This window comes from Anastrepha ludens, chromosome 6 (genome assembly GCF_028408465.1).
Source record: "Anastrepha ludens isolate Willacy chromosome 6, idAnaLude1.1, whole genome shotgun sequence".
Lineage (NCBI taxonomy): Eukaryota > Metazoa > Arthropoda > Insecta > Diptera > Tephritidae > Anastrepha > Anastrepha ludens.
The window spans coordinates 89,938,148-89,956,894 of record NC_071502.1 but is presented as its reverse complement, the minus strand read 5'-3'; the positions used below and the strand labels follow the sequence as shown (position 1 = coordinate 89,956,894).

The 18,747-nt window shown below is 38.3% G+C and overlaps 1 protein-coding gene across 1 annotated transcript in view; it reads left to right on the top strand.

The window, feature by feature from the left end:
- The window catches only part of LOC128868869 (DNA fragmentation factor subunit alpha), a 68,336-nt gene extending 52,238 nt beyond the window's left edge, over nucleotides 1-16,098 (top strand). The window contains exons 2-3 of the mRNA XM_054111426.1: nucleotides 2,341-2,630; nucleotides 15,386-16,098. Of these exons, the coding sequence (XP_053967401.1) occupies nucleotides 2,341-2,630; nucleotides 15,386-15,878 (783 nt within the window). The 3' untranslated portion in view covers nucleotides 15,879-16,098. The remainder of the gene's footprint in view (nucleotides 1-2,340; nucleotides 2,631-15,385) is intronic.
- The last annotated feature ends 2,649 nt before the right edge of the window (nucleotides 16,099-18,747 follow it).

Here is an 18,747-nt window from a genome sequence, read left to right as displayed (position 1 = left end):
CACATAGAATTAGCAAAGCTAAATCATCTTTCGGCATCCTCGCTCCATGGCGGCAAAACAACAGTATCGGCCTTTGCGCCAAGCTGCGCATCTTCAACTCGAACGTCAAATTCGTTTTTTTATATGATTGCACCACCGGGAATATAGCTGCGAATGCGACGAAGCGCCTGCAAACGTTCATAAATCACTACCTTCGTCGGATTTTGCAAATTTTCTGCCCTCGGACAATAACTAACGCCGAGTTGTTGGCGCAAACTAACCAGGTGGATGTTGCATTGGAAATCAAAAAAGGAAATGGCAATGTATTAGCCACACACTAAGTAAAAATGACGATAATGTCGCTAAACAAGCGCTACGCTGGAATCCATTTCAACAAACTGGTAGAGGAATAGGCAGACCACGTCCCACTTGGCCACACAGATATGGCAACCTAAAAAAAAAAACACAGAACTGAAATCAGTTAACACAGAGCGTCACATGGCGGTTATTCTGGACACTTTTTAATCAAGTAGGTACCTAAATGAGGTCAACATTGGAGCACAAATACGCTTGATTCAAATGTACATAATTTTTGTTTTAGAAGTTTTTATAGTAATACGAGTATAAAGTAAGTAATAAATGCGATTAATGCAGTGGAATGAAATGAAATGGTTGAAGTGCCAGCCTGGCGCTCCTCAAGTAGACCTGTAGCGCCATTTTGATAGATAATAACAGGTGGCACTAAAGTAATCCTCCTATCAGAAAATGCTATAAATTTTGCAATTGGCCCCTAATTTCAGTTCTGTTTTGACATTTGTGTAGTAAACACATGCGAAATAGACGTTAATAAACAATGTTACGCTATACTGCTCCAGAACGCGGAATATTGCTGACTATTTATTTGATCAAGAATCGGTCGGTGACTTTGGCACAACGTGAATTTCGTCGCAGGTTTCCTCGCCGTCCAACGCCTACTGGTGAAACACTGCGACGTTTAGCCGCTCGCCTCGAAGAGACTGGCACAACACGAGATGCTGCCAGGCGTGGCAGACCCCGGAGTAGCCGTTCTGCAAAGAATAATGCTGCTGTAGCCGAGGTGCCACGCAAATGGGTATCAATCGGCGGTCTTTACAGCGAATTTTGGTACAAGATTTGAAAATGTTTCCGTACAAAGTCCAGACGGTGCATCAGCTGTTAGCTGTTGACCGCCAATCGCGTCTAACATACGCTCAAGCCATCCTTAATCACCACCAAGAGGAAGATGATTTTACCCATCTTAGCGGGTACGTAAATAAGCAAAATTTATGCTTCTGGGACACTGAAAATACGCGTGTAACTCACGAAGAGCCATTACACCCACTCAAAGTCACTGTATGGTATGCTGTTTTCGCTGGAGGAGTCATCGGACCTTTTTTCTTCGAAGACGTCGCGGGCCAAGCGGTTACTGTGAATGGTGAGCGCTACAAAGCAATGATCAACGAGTTCTTTCTGAGGCAACTTGATGAATTGGGATTGGAAAACATGTGGTTCCAACAGGACGGTGCAACGGCACACACTGCACGTGCCACAACCGATATGCTGAAGGATGCATTTCCTGGGCGCCTAATCTCCCGTTTTGGCGATTTGCATTGGCCAGCAAGATCGCCTGATTTGACCGCTCCAAACTTCTTTTTGTGGGGCTTTTTGAAGTCGCGGGTTTATGTCAACAAGCCTTAGACTCTTGCAGCTCTTAAAAACAATATCCGTCAAGAATGTGAGGACCTATCGCCGGAAGTTTTGGCCAAAGTGATGGAAAATGTAATAAAAAGGGCTCAAATGGCAATCAACTGTGGCGGCGGCCATTTACATGACATCATATTCTCGACTCGATGTAAAAAAAATTAAAAGACCAAATAAAAATAATCCACAAGAAGAATCAAAGTTTTTAATTTTTTTTTTTAATTACATCGGAAGGTTACTTTTGCGCCACCTTGTACAATAAATATTTAATATTATGGGATAGTATTTATAATAAATATTTTAAAATTTTATAGCAAAAAAAAAACCATGCTCAAATCGGTTGAAAAATTAATTTTCTCTTTTCTAGCATTTTTTGCCTGCAGGCGCGGCTATTTTGTAAATTTATACCAAAAAAACATTTCGAGAGGGATTTGCTTTAAAATATAAGCAAACTGATGTAAATCGAAGTATACTGCGCAAAGTTATTAGTGTACATACATACATATTTTGGTACTTTATTTTATAAGATCTAGATATACACTTTATATACCATACTTTAGCTCTTTGAACACACAAATTTTATCCAAATTTCCATATTTTTCAATGTCATCTAACTTTTTTCCCATTTCCTTTTCTTTGCAGCCCACAAACTATGTTTGTCATCGTGGCAGCAATAGCGGCATTGTTGGTGGTGGTGGCAATGGTGTAGGCGTTGGTGGTGGTGGTGGTGGTGTTGAGCAGCCTGGCGATACCACGGATGCTGCGGCTGAGACGGCGCGTATCAAACAATTGGTCGGACAACTACAGAACAACCTGTGCAATGTGTCGGTTTTGAGTGATCCGGACTTGGATTCTTTGTCGAATATGGATCCCAATTCTTTAGTGGATATAACGGGCAAGGACTTCATGGAGCAATTGAAGGATTCAGGCAGGTTAGGGGGAGAGGCCCAGATGTGGTGGTTATCCCCCCCAACATCTTTGTCTCGATGTGCTTTCTTTCTTTCTATCTAATTTACGTTATATGAGATTCCACATACTATATGCACCTACTGTACTTATATATATAAATTTTTTTTGTAGTACTTTTACATAGAGCTTTCAAGACACTTACTTTTGTTGTACATTTGTATGCATTTTTTTGATTTTTGTTTTAACAAATACGAGTATGCCTCATACAGGGACTCCCTTATTCCACTGCTTAGCTTACATAAATTTGTTGTAAGTTTATTAACAGAATTTTAGATACAAATGTGAAAAATTAAAAAGAAACCAAAAAACACAATTTAGTAAAGTTACCTGAAGAATTACAAAATTGTATAATTAAGGTCAGATTTGGCTAGCTTAAGATAGTAGGCAAGAGACTCAAGGTCTACGTAACACCTGAGTGCCACCACATATAACGCCCTATCCTATAGAAGCCCATTAAAAAAGCAACCAACGCACTTGATAAAATTAATTATGCTGCTGTGGTTGGGCAATTTTGCAGAAAAATATACTCAGGCAACTCCAGATTAGTTCTATACGAAGGCGCCTAACTGCCTTATATTCCTTTTAACCACTAGAGCTTCTGCAGTAATCATGAGCCTCCTGAGACTGGTGCTAATATGCTGATGTCTAGTCAGGCCAATGGCGAACCGCTCACTGTCATTCTTGGGCCTTTCTAAAACATTTACATTCAGGCCATATGAGTTTGGTAATTCTGGAGTTGTTCGCCTTGTGCTATCTATGTTATGACCTAATTGCCGAAGGTGAAGGAGATAACTGACACCAGCTCCATTTAATACATTTGGTACTGGTGTTCTATACTGAATTGAGATCGGTAGTGCCGGTTTCGTGGTGGAAAAGAGACTTCGCTGACAAGTACAATACTTTCGTTTACTTTGGTGGAAGAGTTCATTTGCGTCCACCCTCTGCGGAAAGAGAAAAACAATGCGACCAAAAGTGGATGCTAACAACGTACTTTTGAGTACTACCCCACCATAACATAAAAATCCGACCGGCTACTTCAATGACAGGGTGGGAAGAGAAGGCATTTTTAGTCCCACAGTCAGAAAACTTTGAGAAGTTTAACTTGCTACAATATCAAAACCATAATTGAGACTGCCCCACCATAGCATAAAAATCATGTTGAGCTTCTTCAATGACAGGCTGGGTAGGGAAAGCAGAAGAAGTTTAACTTACTACAATATCCAGACTATAAATGAGCCAAAGTCACGCGGATCTCAAGAGATAGTTTAAGCTCTTCGTTTCTAATGGGTGGTGGTTGCATTCCGATAACAGCGTTGAAGGGCCGGGAGTTCAGGAAGTTGGTTAGAGTCTCCTAATGAATGTCGTTTAATCGTGCCTGTCTATATACTGCCCGATCTAGTAATTGTGGACGTGCTTGGTTCTGGATCTCATCGGTGTAGTCGAAGAGATGGCTCGCGACTCGCCTGGGAGGTGGCTTAAATGTCGCCAGTGGTGACTCCTGCCGTAACTTCCAAGCAGAACTTACTTATTGAAGATTTTACTGTGTTCCGCGGCCGCGGTTCTGTCTTCTGTGGGCCGCGGTGATGACATCAGGAGAAATCCCGTGACTGTGCTGATTTTTCTTTTGGCAGCCAGTATTTTGACAGGTCTGCGGCTTTGTCCACTGTGAATCATTAGTATCACACCAAAAGACGGGAACAGATTAATTTATTACCGACGGTCCAATTGCTTTAAATATCGCCAGCAACATTTTTTTGTCGTAGGATTATATGAGTCGAGAAGAAGAGAAACTATCGAAGGAGACATTCAAAATTTTGGGATTTAGGTTCCGTCTTATTCGTCCCTGTGGAGTTCCTGGCCCTCCATCGGGCGCTTCACGGATGGTGGATAATGATACCGCCTCATAGATTTATATGATGTACCAGGAGTTTTTCTGGGCGTCCCGAAAGAACAAACTAGAACAAACTACCGCAGCACTTTGGCGGTAGTTTGTTCTAGTGGGACGTGGTCAGTCTAAGAGCCCAAAAGGGATGGTTGCAAAATGGGCCCTGCCTCGGTTGACGGCATCGAATCAATAAGTCGAGAAATGGCAGTCAGCCGTGAAATGGACTTTTGTGGCCACTGGGGTAACTATTTTTTATAAGCAGACCTTCTAACTCAACCAAATTTTTTTGCAACACGCTTGCAAAGCGGTTTAATTAATTAACGGGCAGTTCATTAACACATTTTTTAGTTCGTTTTTTTCACAAAACTTTTAGCTACTAAAAAATTCCATTTGTTTGCGCACTTAACTAGTGAATCATTTTTTCACTGCTGCTCTCTGGAAAAACTTAAATCAATACAAAACCTTAAGTTCGCATTTAAAATTCAGAAAGCAAATTGTTCAACTAGGCTTTTTTACATTAAACTATTTCCCCAGAATATGGTATGCTGTACTCTTAATTCGATTTTGCCAATAGCGGCTGGTAATATTTAATAGGCGCCGTACCAGCGAACCATTAACGAATTTCCTTTTCTGCCCTATTCGCATAGAACATTTTTTTACTGCAGCGAGCAATAATTTATCAAATTTTTGACAAACGAGCGAACGGGCAGGACATGAACAGGCATTTTAAATTTCCTTTGCTGTGTCAAACTATACCGGGGCGATATACATAGTTTATTCATACCGCAAAATGGATGGTGAATTCATTAAAAAAAAAAAGAGACAGAAAATATTGCTAACGAAAAATAGTTGCCAGAGATGGAAGAAGGTAGTCAAAGTGAGCAGCCGGAAAAGTGGCAGCCTGAAAAAGTAGTTGATGAGATTTCCATAGAGCTGAAAGGGTGCACAAGGTGTGCGAGATAGTTGGAGGCCATAAAAAACCAAGCGAGCCTATTTGGTTGACTTGCACGCTGAGCGCTGAGTAAAAACCTGGTGGTTAGAGTGTGTTCGTTCGCAGTTGGTGAGCAGGTGATTGAAATTCAGCAGATGTGGCAATGAAAAATATGACTCGAAACAGGCAATTGAATTATGGAGCATGTTACCCTGGCTGCTGCCATTGAAAAGCAGAGAAACTAGGCGGTCAGAAAGGATATGTATTGCATGCGACAAAAGCTAGCAGCTTCAAATGATTTAATAAAGTGTGATAAATGGAAACGTTTTTCGCATAGAAATGCACTCGTACGTGGTATTGTGTGTGGATAGCAGAAACACCGAATGCTTGTGTGACTTACTAAGCCGCACACACCCATGTATGTGTGTGTATGTTTGCGTGTAAATACCCGACAGTCAGACCCACTAGCTGTGAACTTGCTTACTACCAATTGGCTTTGCAACAGAAGAAAGTAGTTCGCTTTCAATGCTTTCAATGGCGGTGAAATGGCAATGAATCGTTCATCATAGCAGTTATCGAACCACTTCGCCTCTGCACCACTAAACTAACTACAAGAACAGTGACAGGAGAAGAGAGTGGCAAACTCAAGACCATGGAGAAGAGGCGAAATAAACTTTTATCTGTATCCAAGCTAGAAAATAAAGTAAGCTATGAAGTTTTTTCAAGGGAATTAGAACAAAATTATCTACACGTCTTTCGAACTACTGTAGCGTCTGCCAGGCAGAAGTCTTAGGCATAAAGAGGTTGACTGTGTACCTTAAGACAAACGCCGTAGCAAAAACTACGCTACCTTCTCGGATAGTCAGGCGGGCATCAGACCAATGGAGGCAGTTATACTAAGATCAAAGGTTGCTCAGGAATGCCTAGCAGCTCTAAATGATATTAGCACCGTCTTTAAGGCCAGTCTTATATGGGCTCCGGGACATAAAGATATTGAAGAAAATTGCGAGGCTGATGAGTCAGCCGGAAGATTTGTACTCAATATTTCACTGCTTGAAAATAGCTCCAATATTGGAATTCCTATGTTTCAAGTCGTAAATTAAGGATACAAAATAATATTCTCCAGGAGGCCAATAAGTAATGTAGAGAAAAAAACACGTGTCTTACAACCAGGCTAATTTGGCCGCAAATAGATAAGAAAAGCTCAGAAGAATTGCTCAACATCTCAAGATAGAACATCTCGAAGATCGTGGCTTGTGTCACTGGTCAATGGCTGTTAGGTAGGCACTCTGCTAGACTTCTGCTAGATTTCTCATGAATACTACAGAAGACGAGGGAGTATAGAGACGCGGAAGAGGAAGAAACAGCAGAACACTTCCTTCGTAATTGTCCAGCCTTAGATAGGTGTAGGCGAACTTTGTTCGGAAAATACTCTCTTGGCTCTCTCTAACGGAACTATCCGGTGTTAGAATAGAGGAGGAGCATCTAAATGGTTCCATGATGAATAAACACAGAGGTTCCCGTGGTATCCCAACAGGTCTGTATGATCTAAGTGAGTTGGCTATTCTAAACCGAATGCCATAAAAACCTAACCTAACCTACCCTACTCTGGTCAGTTTCTGACTTATCAGCGGCTTAAAAAATTTAGGCTGCACAAACCAATTATATGTTTTGAGTCTCTCATTATTGGTTTCACTCCTTCATATACATAAAATTTGTGAGTGTGAGATGAAGAGCCGAGCCGTGTGTTCTCTTTTGCTTATATAAAAAATGTTGAAACCCTTAGTAAAAAGTTTTTGTATGTTTAGTTTCCATCGCCTAAATCTTTTAGGGCTACTAGTTAGCAAACTACGCAGTATATATATCAAAATTATATTAGTTAGCTCATAATAGACCCAAAAAATACCAGTCCAATTTGTATTAAAAATCACTAGTTTTGGACGTTTTCTCTAAATGTGTTCTTCGACTTGATTGACTTTGATTTTACGGCTCATGAAATATAAATTGAAAAGTTTAAATAAAAAAAATATTTAAAATTTAAAATTAAAGCTACGCTATTAGTTAGGAATACTACACGGAATATACCGCCAAATTATACCACTTACCGAACTAGTTCTTAATTTACCCAAAATATACTGGGCCATTTTGTGTCGAAAATCACCTGTTTTGGCCAAGCTGAAAAAGCAAATGAAAATTGATTTACTTATGAATCAAAATATTAGTACATTATTGTTTCCTCTAAATGTTTTCTTAGACTTGCTATAATTTTAATTTTAAAAATTTTACGTCTGAAAATGTATATTAAGAATTTAAATTAAAAAAAAAAATTATTAAACATGTAAAATTAAAGTTCCGCTATTCGTTAGGGATACTACACGGAATATACCGCCAAATTATACCACTTACCGAACTAGTTCATAGTTGACCCAAAAAATACTAGTCCATTTTGTGCCGAAAATCACCCGTTTTGGACGACCTGAAAAAGTAAATGGAAATTGATTTACTTACTTATCGAAATGATTTTATTTTTTTTTAATTTTACATCTCATGAAATATAATTTTAAATTTTATATTGAAAATATTAATATATATCAATAAATATATATCAATATAAAATTTAAAATTAAAAAAGTTGATTTTAAATATAAAATTAAAGATCCGCTTTTCAATTTCATTTGGTTTTTTATTTAAATGTTCTGTTATCTTATATTTGTTCCCTCATTAAAGTAATAATTAATTGAATTTTTAATATGTGGATGATTAGACAAGTAAGAAAAATAAAAAAAAGTGATTAATTAAAAATTCAAAAATATTTATTTATGAATTAAAATATTACATAAAATTTTTTCGTTTGCTATAATTTCTATTTCTCAATTTTTTTTTTTAACTTTACTTTACCTGAAATATGATTTTAAATTCAAATTCTATTAATCAATTTTATTTAGTCTTTTAAAATTTGCTAAATATTTGAAAGTTTCACTTTCGATTGACTGGAAGGACGATCAGTCGAGCAATGATAAGTTGGAGTTCTAACATTCATTACTCAAAAAAAAGTATCCCAACAAAATTTATTTCCTCGTTGCGTGCCCTCATCTTCAGAACATCAAACAGATTTTTATTTGGAGTAAATTTTTTTCTAATATTTGCTTTGTAAACGCATCTAATTAGTAATTTTGCAACTAGTACCATACTAGTCGCTCTCGAACTAGTATATTCAAGTCATAGTTCTTGAACTGAAATGCTTACTCAGAAGCTTAGATTCTTTCTTCAAGGGTTTTCTCATGTATGTGTGTCTATGTTTGTATGCAAATATGCAATTAAACGCATTTCAACGCCAGCGAATGCTACCATCTCCTCGCCAGTGTGCCTTTCGGCTAAAGTTTTCTATTGTATATATGCACATATATACATATATGTATGTATAGGTATCACAGCTGTTTTTACTGTACAACCGTACAGTCATTCAAGTCCGAGCATACAGCCTCCTTGCAGCCCATCATTTGTGATGGCGCCTGAGCTGATGGTCAGCTGTCACTTTCAAGGTAGTTCCAATGCCTCGAGCTTCAGTCCCACAGGCTCGTTGGTCATGTCTCTAACGAAGCAATATTTTTGTTTTACATGCATATATGCATTTGTACAATATTTTATGCGCGCACATATGTACATATACATATACACGTATGTACAAGTACACGCTTGTGTGCGGTTTGAATAATGAAAACGTCATCTGCATGCAAACCACGCAGCCATCTGCACACAAACACACACAAGTGAACCAGCTCATAAAGCGGAACGTGGCAGGAGTGCGTCTGGCTAGACAAATACAGACTACTTCTCATATACATACATACATTTATGAACGTGCATATATATTGTATAACTCAAGACCATTTGTGCGTTTTTGTACGCTGTTAAATTCAAAAACACCGTTGAATTAATGGTTTTCTGCGGCGGTTGCTTTCACGCGCATTCCTATTTGCATATGTGCGTTGGTTCATATACCTACACGCACAGGAATGATGCAGACATCTCTTTAAATATTTATTTACCTTCATTTACTTATCTGCGTGCTGTTGTGCTACTTTTTGATTAAACTGTGTGGTTTCAAGTTGATGTAATTTTCCTTTTTTTCAAAGTAAACGCTTTTAACTGATCAAAAGCGTGTTTTGTTGTCCTTAATTACTTGTTGTGGTTGGGAGGATAAAGCAGGTAGAAAGAAGGTCTGTCGGTTGGTGTTCTTTAAAGCTGATAATAACTGAGTTGTGGAATTTTGATTGACATTAAAGGTATTCTGTGTTTCGGAATGGCGGTGTTTATTATAAAAAAAAAAAAAAACAAATTAAAAAGTCGGGTACCTCACATGAACTGGCAATATACAATAATTTATTCACAAAAAAACGTCTATGAATTGAGGCACGAAATTAATTATCCAATTTCGTTTTTGAATAAACTTTTTTATATAAAGGGTGGTTAAGTTTCAAGGGCCGGTATTGATTTTGAATAAAATATAATTTTTTTAGGAAATAATTGTCATTTCTCTTTATTATGATAATATTGGTATGGCTCAATTACGTATAAAGCAAAATATCGGCCAAATGGCCGCCGAGGCCTCGGCGGCACACCTCCATCCGATGGTTCAAATTTTCGTTGACGCTGAGGCATAATTGAGGTTCGATGCCGTTAATGTGCCGAATTATCTCATCCCTTAGCTCTTGAATTGTTGCTGGCTTATCGACGTACACCTTTTGTTTCAAATAACCCCAAAGAAAGAAGTGCAACGGTGTCAAACGACATGATCTTGGCGGCCAATTGACATCGCCGCGACGTGAGATTATTCGGCCATCAAATTTTTCGCGCAAAAGAGCCATTGTTTCGTTTGCTGTGTGACAAGTGGCACCTTCCTGTTGAAACCACATATCGTCCATATCCATATCTTCCAATTCGGGCCATAAAAAGTTTGTTATTATCTCACGATAGCGAACACTGTAACTGCTTGACCGTCCTCATTTTGGAAAAAATACGGCCCAATGATGCCGCCGGCCCATAAACCGCACCAAACAGTCACTCTTTGTGGGTGCATTGATTTTTCGGCAATCACTCTTGGATTATCATTCGCCCAAATGCGGTAATTCTGCTGACGAACCCACTGAGGTGAAAATGTGCCTCATCACTGGAGATGATTTTCTTCGAAAATTGGTCATTCACTGTTGCCATTGCCTGCCACCATTCTCACCATTGACGACGCTTAAAATGGTCAAGAGGCTTTAGTTCTAGAGTCAATTGCACCTTGTAAGCGTGTAAATGCAAGTCTTTATGCATAATGTTCATCAACGACGAGCGTGAGAGGTGCAATTGTTGGGCACGACGACGAGTTGAGGTGGACGGCTCTTCAACCACACTATCGCGAACAGCAGCAATATTTTCTGCAGTACGAGCTGTACCAGCATGCACTGGTATTTTCACATCTCCTTCAGACCCGGTTCGCTCAAATTTTTGCAGAATTTTTCCGATTGTACGCATATTTGGACGATAAAATTGACCGAAAAAATCACGAAGTTGGTTTGAACGCCCGTGTTCATAATAAGCTTGAACAACTTTAACGCGTAGCTCGATTATGTATCTTTCCGTCGTTCAAATTGAGTTAGTCTGAAATTAAAAAATTTCAAATAAGGTGTAGAAAACAACTTGACGTTTAGGAGTGGTTTACATTTAAAATCGGCCCTTGAAATTTAACCATCCTTTATATACTTTAATACCATTTTAAAGAAAAAACTGAAAATTTAATTTTATCTTAATTAAAAACAAATTAAAAGTAACGAGCTTTGAAAAACAAATGTTTTACCAAAAATGTTAAATGGCTTTTTACAAAAATCACAAATGCCGAGTTTTCGAATAAAATTGTAAACAAAATTCCAAAAGATTTTCTACTAAAAAACTTGTGCGAATTACTTTTTTACAATTATCAAAATTTTTGAAAAAAGTAAAACAAAAATGTTTTCAAAAAATTTATTACCAAAAAAAAATTTCAAAAACAAACTTTTAAATAAAAAAAAAATTTGAAATTTTTTATTTTTTTTTTTAATTTTAAAAGTAAAAAAAGAAATCAAAATTTTAAAAACAAAATTTCAAAATTTTTTCCTTTTTTTTAATTGTCAAAAAAGTTTAAACTAAGAAAAAAGAAATTTCAAAATTTTCAAATTTTGGTTTTAAGTTTTCAAAATTTAATTTAAATTAAAAAAAAAAAAATTATAAAATTTAAATTTTTTAAAAATAAAATTTTTGTTTAAATTTTAAAAATTTTTTTTTAATTAAAAATGTCGATCGTTCAAAAAATGATAAAATATTTTATTAAAAATGTTCTTGAAAGTTTTTGTAACAGCAGTCTGTCGGCGCCCGCGGCGTTGTTGTTCTTTAGCCGCATTATCGCTATTCTCACCTCGTCATGGTCGGGTAGCGGAACGACAAATTCCTGGTCAACGATTGGGGTATCGGAATCTTCTCATTCTCTGTGACACGCGCAGCAATCACTGTTTAACAGGTTCGAGAAGTGTTCCCTCCATAATTTAAGTATGACCTGGGCACCAGATGGCCGCCTGTGTTGTTACAGGCCTTGAAATCTTCTGTAAACCGCCGAACTTTCTGGTAGAACTTTCGGGCGTTTTTCCTATTGGCCTGCAATTTCACGAAATTCAGCCTCTCGTTTTTTCATTTGGATAATACGCTTATTTTTGTTTTTCAGCTCCCGGTAACGATCGCACATGGCTCGCGTTTCGCCCGATCGCAGTGTGGCTCTATAGGCAGCATCTTTTCTTTCTGCGGCAGCATGACCTTCCTCGTCGTACCAATTGTTTTTTCAGGCGCGCCGAAATCCGATTTCTTCTTCTTCTTTCTCCGGCGGCGGTACGTAAAGAACGAGAAATGGTGCTCCATCGTTCGTGCATGCCGACTTGTTGGGCAGTACTCCCTGAGGGCAGGGGTGGGAGTTGAGTGGCGAATATTTTGGCTGCCTGTTGCGAGTGCAGTTTTTCGACGTCGAGCATTCTTCATTCGATAATGAATATGATAAATGAAAGAATTAATGAATAATTGCTGGCAGGTGAAAAAGAATGGCGCGAATTACATCACATCACAGCTTTCCTAGTCTAAAATATAAATTTTAATACAAAAAAGGGCGTATTAGAGGTGAAAAGTGCCTTTTTTTGAAACAAATGGTTTCAGCTATACTTTGAATTCAGTGACCGCAGGAAATATTGAAGGAATATTTGCCCAAATCAATTTAAATAAAGCAAAATAACAAATGATTAGAATTTCAGCCATCTTTGGTATTGTAAGAACAAGAGGTTTCTTAAAAAAATAAGGCTTCTGATTGCAAATGTAAAAAAAAATGATCGAAGCAATTTATGAGAAATAATGAAACCGCCTGCGTGACTACCATTCGCAGGTGCGCAAGTTCTAAACCCAGCGTGAGCATGAAACGGCAATTGAAAAAAGGAGTTTTTTTAAGTGCAATCGCTACTCGACTGACAATAGCAAACCTCCGAGTGTATTTCTTCCATGAAAAAGTTTTGCATGAAAACCAAAAATCTATCTACTATTCGAAGGCGACTTATATTAAAACCGTAGGTCCCCACTTTTGTGGAAAACATTAAATCGCGCACCACAAATAGGAAGACCTGTTCGGCCGAACACCCTATTATATATGTAAATACAAATATAATGTATGTAGTAATGAAACTGAATTCCTTAACGAAACTGAATTCCATTCATGTTTATGTTATTTTATTTTCATTGAATACTTTTTTGTAATTTATGTATAATAATATTTAAAAATCTTTATTTTAAAAAAATTCGTTTCGTTTTAGATATCACTTTTTTAATTTATTGGCTTCACAAAAAAAAAAAAAAAAAAAACAATCTGGTAGCACTAGTAATGCACAGCTTATATTATATACGAATAAACATACATATATAACTCAATACCTTCTTTGTTGTTGCATTGCGTAACTTTCTGATTGTACACTCACTCATTCACTCATTCATTTCATACTCCAGCTTGCCCATTTAACTCCACAACATTGAGTAAACGAGTTTAAAATAAGTGGATCGAATATAAAAAAAGAAATTCATACTCATTTGTAGAGTTCTAAGAACCCTGTTGCTGCATTATCTGAAATACTCCCTTTTTTATGTGCGACTATGAGAAAAGCAGATATTTCGCTGCTCAAATACTTGGACACTTATTTAGGTAGGTCGGTAGGTAGGTAAGATGGCAAGAGTACTCAAGGCACACTTCAAGAGGCACTTACGTGCCGTTTTGATACCATAACGTGGACTACTACCTGCGAAAAAGGGTAGGAAGAGAACCATTTACAGCCATCCAGTACTGTAGATGTAGTGGAGGAGATAAAAGTGATCCAGGCTGGAGAATTTCCTCAGGCCATCTCCAAAGGGTACGCTAAGGAATCCCAAGCGCCTAGTCGCCAGATCCGGAAACTTGCACAGACAGTCTCTCTCAATAGTCTCTTTCTCTGCAGGATCCCCACAGCTTCTGCAATAGGGGTTGTGCGGAAGTCCAAGCTCCTCCGCATGAGTACCGATCACCCAGTGACCAGTGAACACCGAAATGAGTTTGGAAATTGAATGGCGGTGGATTCCCATAACCATAAGCGTTCTGTTTATATTGTATTGAGGCTGAAACCGGTTCTGTCGACCGCTTTCTGGAAAGCAACCCAGATAAGGGAGATGTTTCCTGCTCGATCGAGATGTTTGAGTTCCTCCTTACAGGAGCTCACCAGAAGAGAGCTGCAATACGGCGACAACAGAGTCTTGATCGCAGCCTGGCTATCGGAAAAAAAATGAATGTCTCCCTCCCAACAGCGATCCCGAAGCATTTTGCATGCTTGCAGGATCGCGAAGACCTCTGCTTGAAAAACGCTGCTCGTTTCTGGCAGTTTAAAGGATACCGAAATGCTGGCTGATTTAGAGAAAACCCCCGCTCTCACTTCAGATTCCATCTTGGATCCGCCAGTGAAGACACTGGTGCAAGCTTCGGTGCTGACCCTTTTCATTCTTGCCTGCTCGGAAAGATAGCCATAGCACAACCCTCAAAATCCAGTTTGCGGATGGAGAGATCAGTGCGAAGATCAGAGAAGGGAGTGGAGATCTGCTTCAAGATGCTACTATGTCCTACGGGAAATTATCTCCAATGGCAAATCTCCTTCAACCTAATAGCGTTCTGAGAAGTAATGGATTTAAATTGCAGATCCACAGGAAGTAAGTGCAGAATAAAAGTTGAGCGCAGCAGTGGGACATGTTCTACAAGCACCAGTGATGCGCACACATGCAGTTCTCTGCACTCTCTCTAGCTTAGTGGTGTTGTAGTCCTTCTGAAGAGCTACCTACCAAAGTAGGCAACCATATGCCAAAATTGGCAGATCCACTAAGTTGTTCATCCAAAGTACGACACGTGGCTTAAGACCCCAGTTTTTGCCGAACATAGATGTACAGGCGTATCAGGCTATACTGGCCTTCTTAACTCGATTTTCTATGTGCAGCTGCCAGTGGAGCTTGGGGTCTAGTATTACACCAAGATGCGAGTGTAAGACACTGGTTGTTTAGTATTGGAAGCTTAAAAGGTGGAGGTTTGTATTCTATTTCCTGGTGAATAGCATGAACCCCGTTTTGTCAAAGGTGCCTCTGAGACCGCAACTGGCAGCCCAACTACTGGGTGTAGCCAGTGCACCTTCCAAAATTTCAGCCATTACTGATGGGAAGGGTCCTGAGACTTATTCACTCGTACTTGTGTTTCTTATGCATTACTCATCGCAGCACGCTTTCGCTCGCTTGTCGTACTTTTCTAATCTTATCTAATTTTTCGCTTCTCTCATCCCTCTCAAATGCAGACCATTGTGTGCAAAGCGAAACGCTGAGGACCGAATTAACCTGTTAAAGCTGTTACGCGAGGGCGCCATTTTCTGCTCCGAACGTTATCCGGAAGATGCGGAGGCCATTGATATGGAGATCAGTCGACAATTGAATATGGATGTAGCGCAAACAACAACAACAATTACAACAAACACAAATACAACAACAACTATAACAGCAAACACAACTACAGTAAATATTGGTGGTGTACTGACATCTCAGCAACAACAACAACAACAGACTATTACAACAAACAAGACAATCGAACAAGTGCAAAGTGTAGCGGCGGCGGCAGTAGCGGCAGCAGCAGCAGCACAACGCATGGCGGCAATGGAGGCACAAATGACCTCCGTCGATGTGGTGACTATCGTCGAGACACACGCGGCGGCAACAGCAAACACACACAATAATAATCAGCAAAAGACGATGACAGCTGGTGGCAACAATAATAACAAAACGAACGATATTTGACTACCGATTTTCAGTAGTATAACTTGAAATTTGGAGAGCATCTGCAAGGAGAAGGGTTAAGTGTACGAACGGCATGGTAGAGGAAGGCGAACGGTTGCAGCTTTTATTGTGGCTGATGAATTGATAACGGTAAATCAATATGTATTGTATGTAATTGACAGTTAACGTACGGCTTATGTGTATGCGAAGATACTACAATAAAAAATTGAAATTAGTTTTACTTTGGTGTTTGTATGGAATCGGGCCAATTGCCGCTGGAAGAATATCAGCCGAACGAAGAAAAAAAACATATAGATTTAAAATTTTGCAAAAATATACACACAAATACATAGAAACGAGAAAAGATTTTATTGCTAAAGAAAAGTGCGCATAGAAAACATAGAAACACTCGAAAAACACTCGCGCTGGCAGTCAAAATGTTAAGTAAATTGAAAAGTAAATACAAAGCTTGCTAACGAATTAATTTTAATAGGCAAGTGAAAGAGAGTTTACATGCAGATGCTAAATGCAGCAGATAAAAGTAAATGGCACTGACATTTTAGCTTTTTTCCACAATATAACTCAAAAACTCACTCTAATATACAAATAAGCACTACTCAAGCATTGTAAATATTACTCATGCCTCAATACTATTTTGCACTCATATACCTACTCACTACTAGGCACTCACTCATAAAACTATGCATGTTCTCACGCACAAAGGACTTTAACTCACTCGACTCAATTTTTGAAATTATGCATATTGAGTTACTAAAATTACTCAATCTTATGTATTGTTATTATGCGCCAGAATATGCATTTGATGAAGAAATCTGAGTGGGTTGCCATTGTATGACCCACTCTAAAATCACTCAAAGTGTTTAGTATTCACGAAAATATATCTTTTGTATTAATTGGGTAAAAAACAGCTTCTCTTTTAAAGTCACCCGTCCTCTATCAGTTGAAAAGATTACAGTTTTTCATTGATATCATTCAAAAACATCATTTAAAAATTCTAAAATCTTTAGCATTTGAGTTTTTCACTTCACTAAATTGCTGAAGTATTTCTACTTTCTGGTACTAGTTGATTTAGAAATTCAACTTTTATTAAAAAATTGCTTATATTGAAACGAAATCGTTTATAAGTTGTGAAATCACTCATTAATTTAGTTTTCACTCAATGCAGTTATTAAAGTATTTGTTAATAATTTTCATTCCAAAAATTGCTCACACTAAAAACATCATTAATTAGTTACGAAACTTACTTGGCGGTTGAGTTTTTCACTCAATTCATTTAAAGAAGCATTTGCAAATTTAGTAGCAGATATCTTCTCATTTGAAGTCCCCCTTCAAATAATAATATTTTATCATTCACTCATATGTAAATTAAAAAACATAATAAGCTTTGAAATCACTCAGTAACTGAGTGGTTCACTCAATTTAATAACTAAAATATAAAATGTATGTCCTTTGGAAAAAAATTTCCTCTCATTAAATGGCATCCAACCTTGTTTATGTAATAATATTTTATTTTTCACCCTGATTTTCAAGAAATCATTAGTATATCAAGAAGTCACTCAGTATTTGAGTTGTTCACTCCATTAAATTACTGCAGTATTTTGACCATTTGAGAGAAATCTCATTCTAATTCAAAGTCACTCGTCCTCTATTACTCGAGAATATTTTACTTCTCATTTACTGTGTTAGAAATTCCTTTAGCTGCGAAATCACTCAGTATTTGAGTGGTTCAGTCAATTCAATAACTCTTTTATTTCATATCATATTCTTTCTAATTCTCACTCATATAAAAAACTCTCTTTAAAAAGGGTCATCGGTAAGTTATGCAGGCTATCCATAATTGAGTAGTTGACTCAATTTAATTTCTCTATTATTTGGTGTTAGATATTTTCAAATGTAAAGTCACTCAGGCTTCATTACCCCAAATATTTTATTTTTCACTCATACTTGGTGTGCAACTAAGTTTTAAAGGTTTTTTTTCGATTTCAAAAATTTATTGTTAAAAATTGGTACAACCTATTTTATCCAAAATACTGTCCATCACTAGCTATAACTTTTTCCCACTTCTCTGGTAATGCATGGATTCCGTCCCAATAAAACTGCTCGCTTTTGGAGGCGAAGAACTCATCAAGCCAATTTTGGATTCCTTCAACCGAAGTGAAACGCACTCCCATAAGGGCATTCTGCATCGACCGGAACAAATGGTAATCTGATGGTGCAAGATCTGGGCTATAAGGCGGGTGGGGTAGAACTTCCCATCCGCTACCATCGAGATAGGTTTTGACCACTTGTGCGACATGCGGCCGGGCATTGTCATGATGAAAGATCAATGTCTCATGTCTGATTTCCCATTCCGGACGTTTTTCCGCAATTGCTCGCTTCAATCGCATAAGTTGTTGTCTGTAGAGTGCTCCGTTTATCGTCTGACCACTTTTCAGTAGTTCGTGGTAAACGATTCCCTTCTGGTCCCACCAAACGCAGAGCATTACCTTGCTGCCATGGATATTTGGCTTTGGCGTCGATGGTCCGGGTTCGCCACGCTTAACATACGCTGCCTTGCGCTTCGGATTGTCGTAGTGAATCCATTTCTCATCGCCAGTAATAATGCGATGCAAAAACGACTTCTCTTTGTATCGTTGAAGCAACATTTCGGAAGCAGTGACACGGCGTTCGATATCCCTTGGTTTGAGTTCGTAAGGCACCCAGTTTCCGACTTTCTGGACCATTCCAATGGCTTTCAGCCGCTTTGAAATGGCTTGATGAGTCACGCCTAACGTTGTCGCAAGTTCTTCTTGGGTTTGACACGGGTCTTCGTCCAAAATTGTCTCCAATTCGGCGTCTTCAAAAGTTGGTGGCCTTCCCTCGCGCTCCT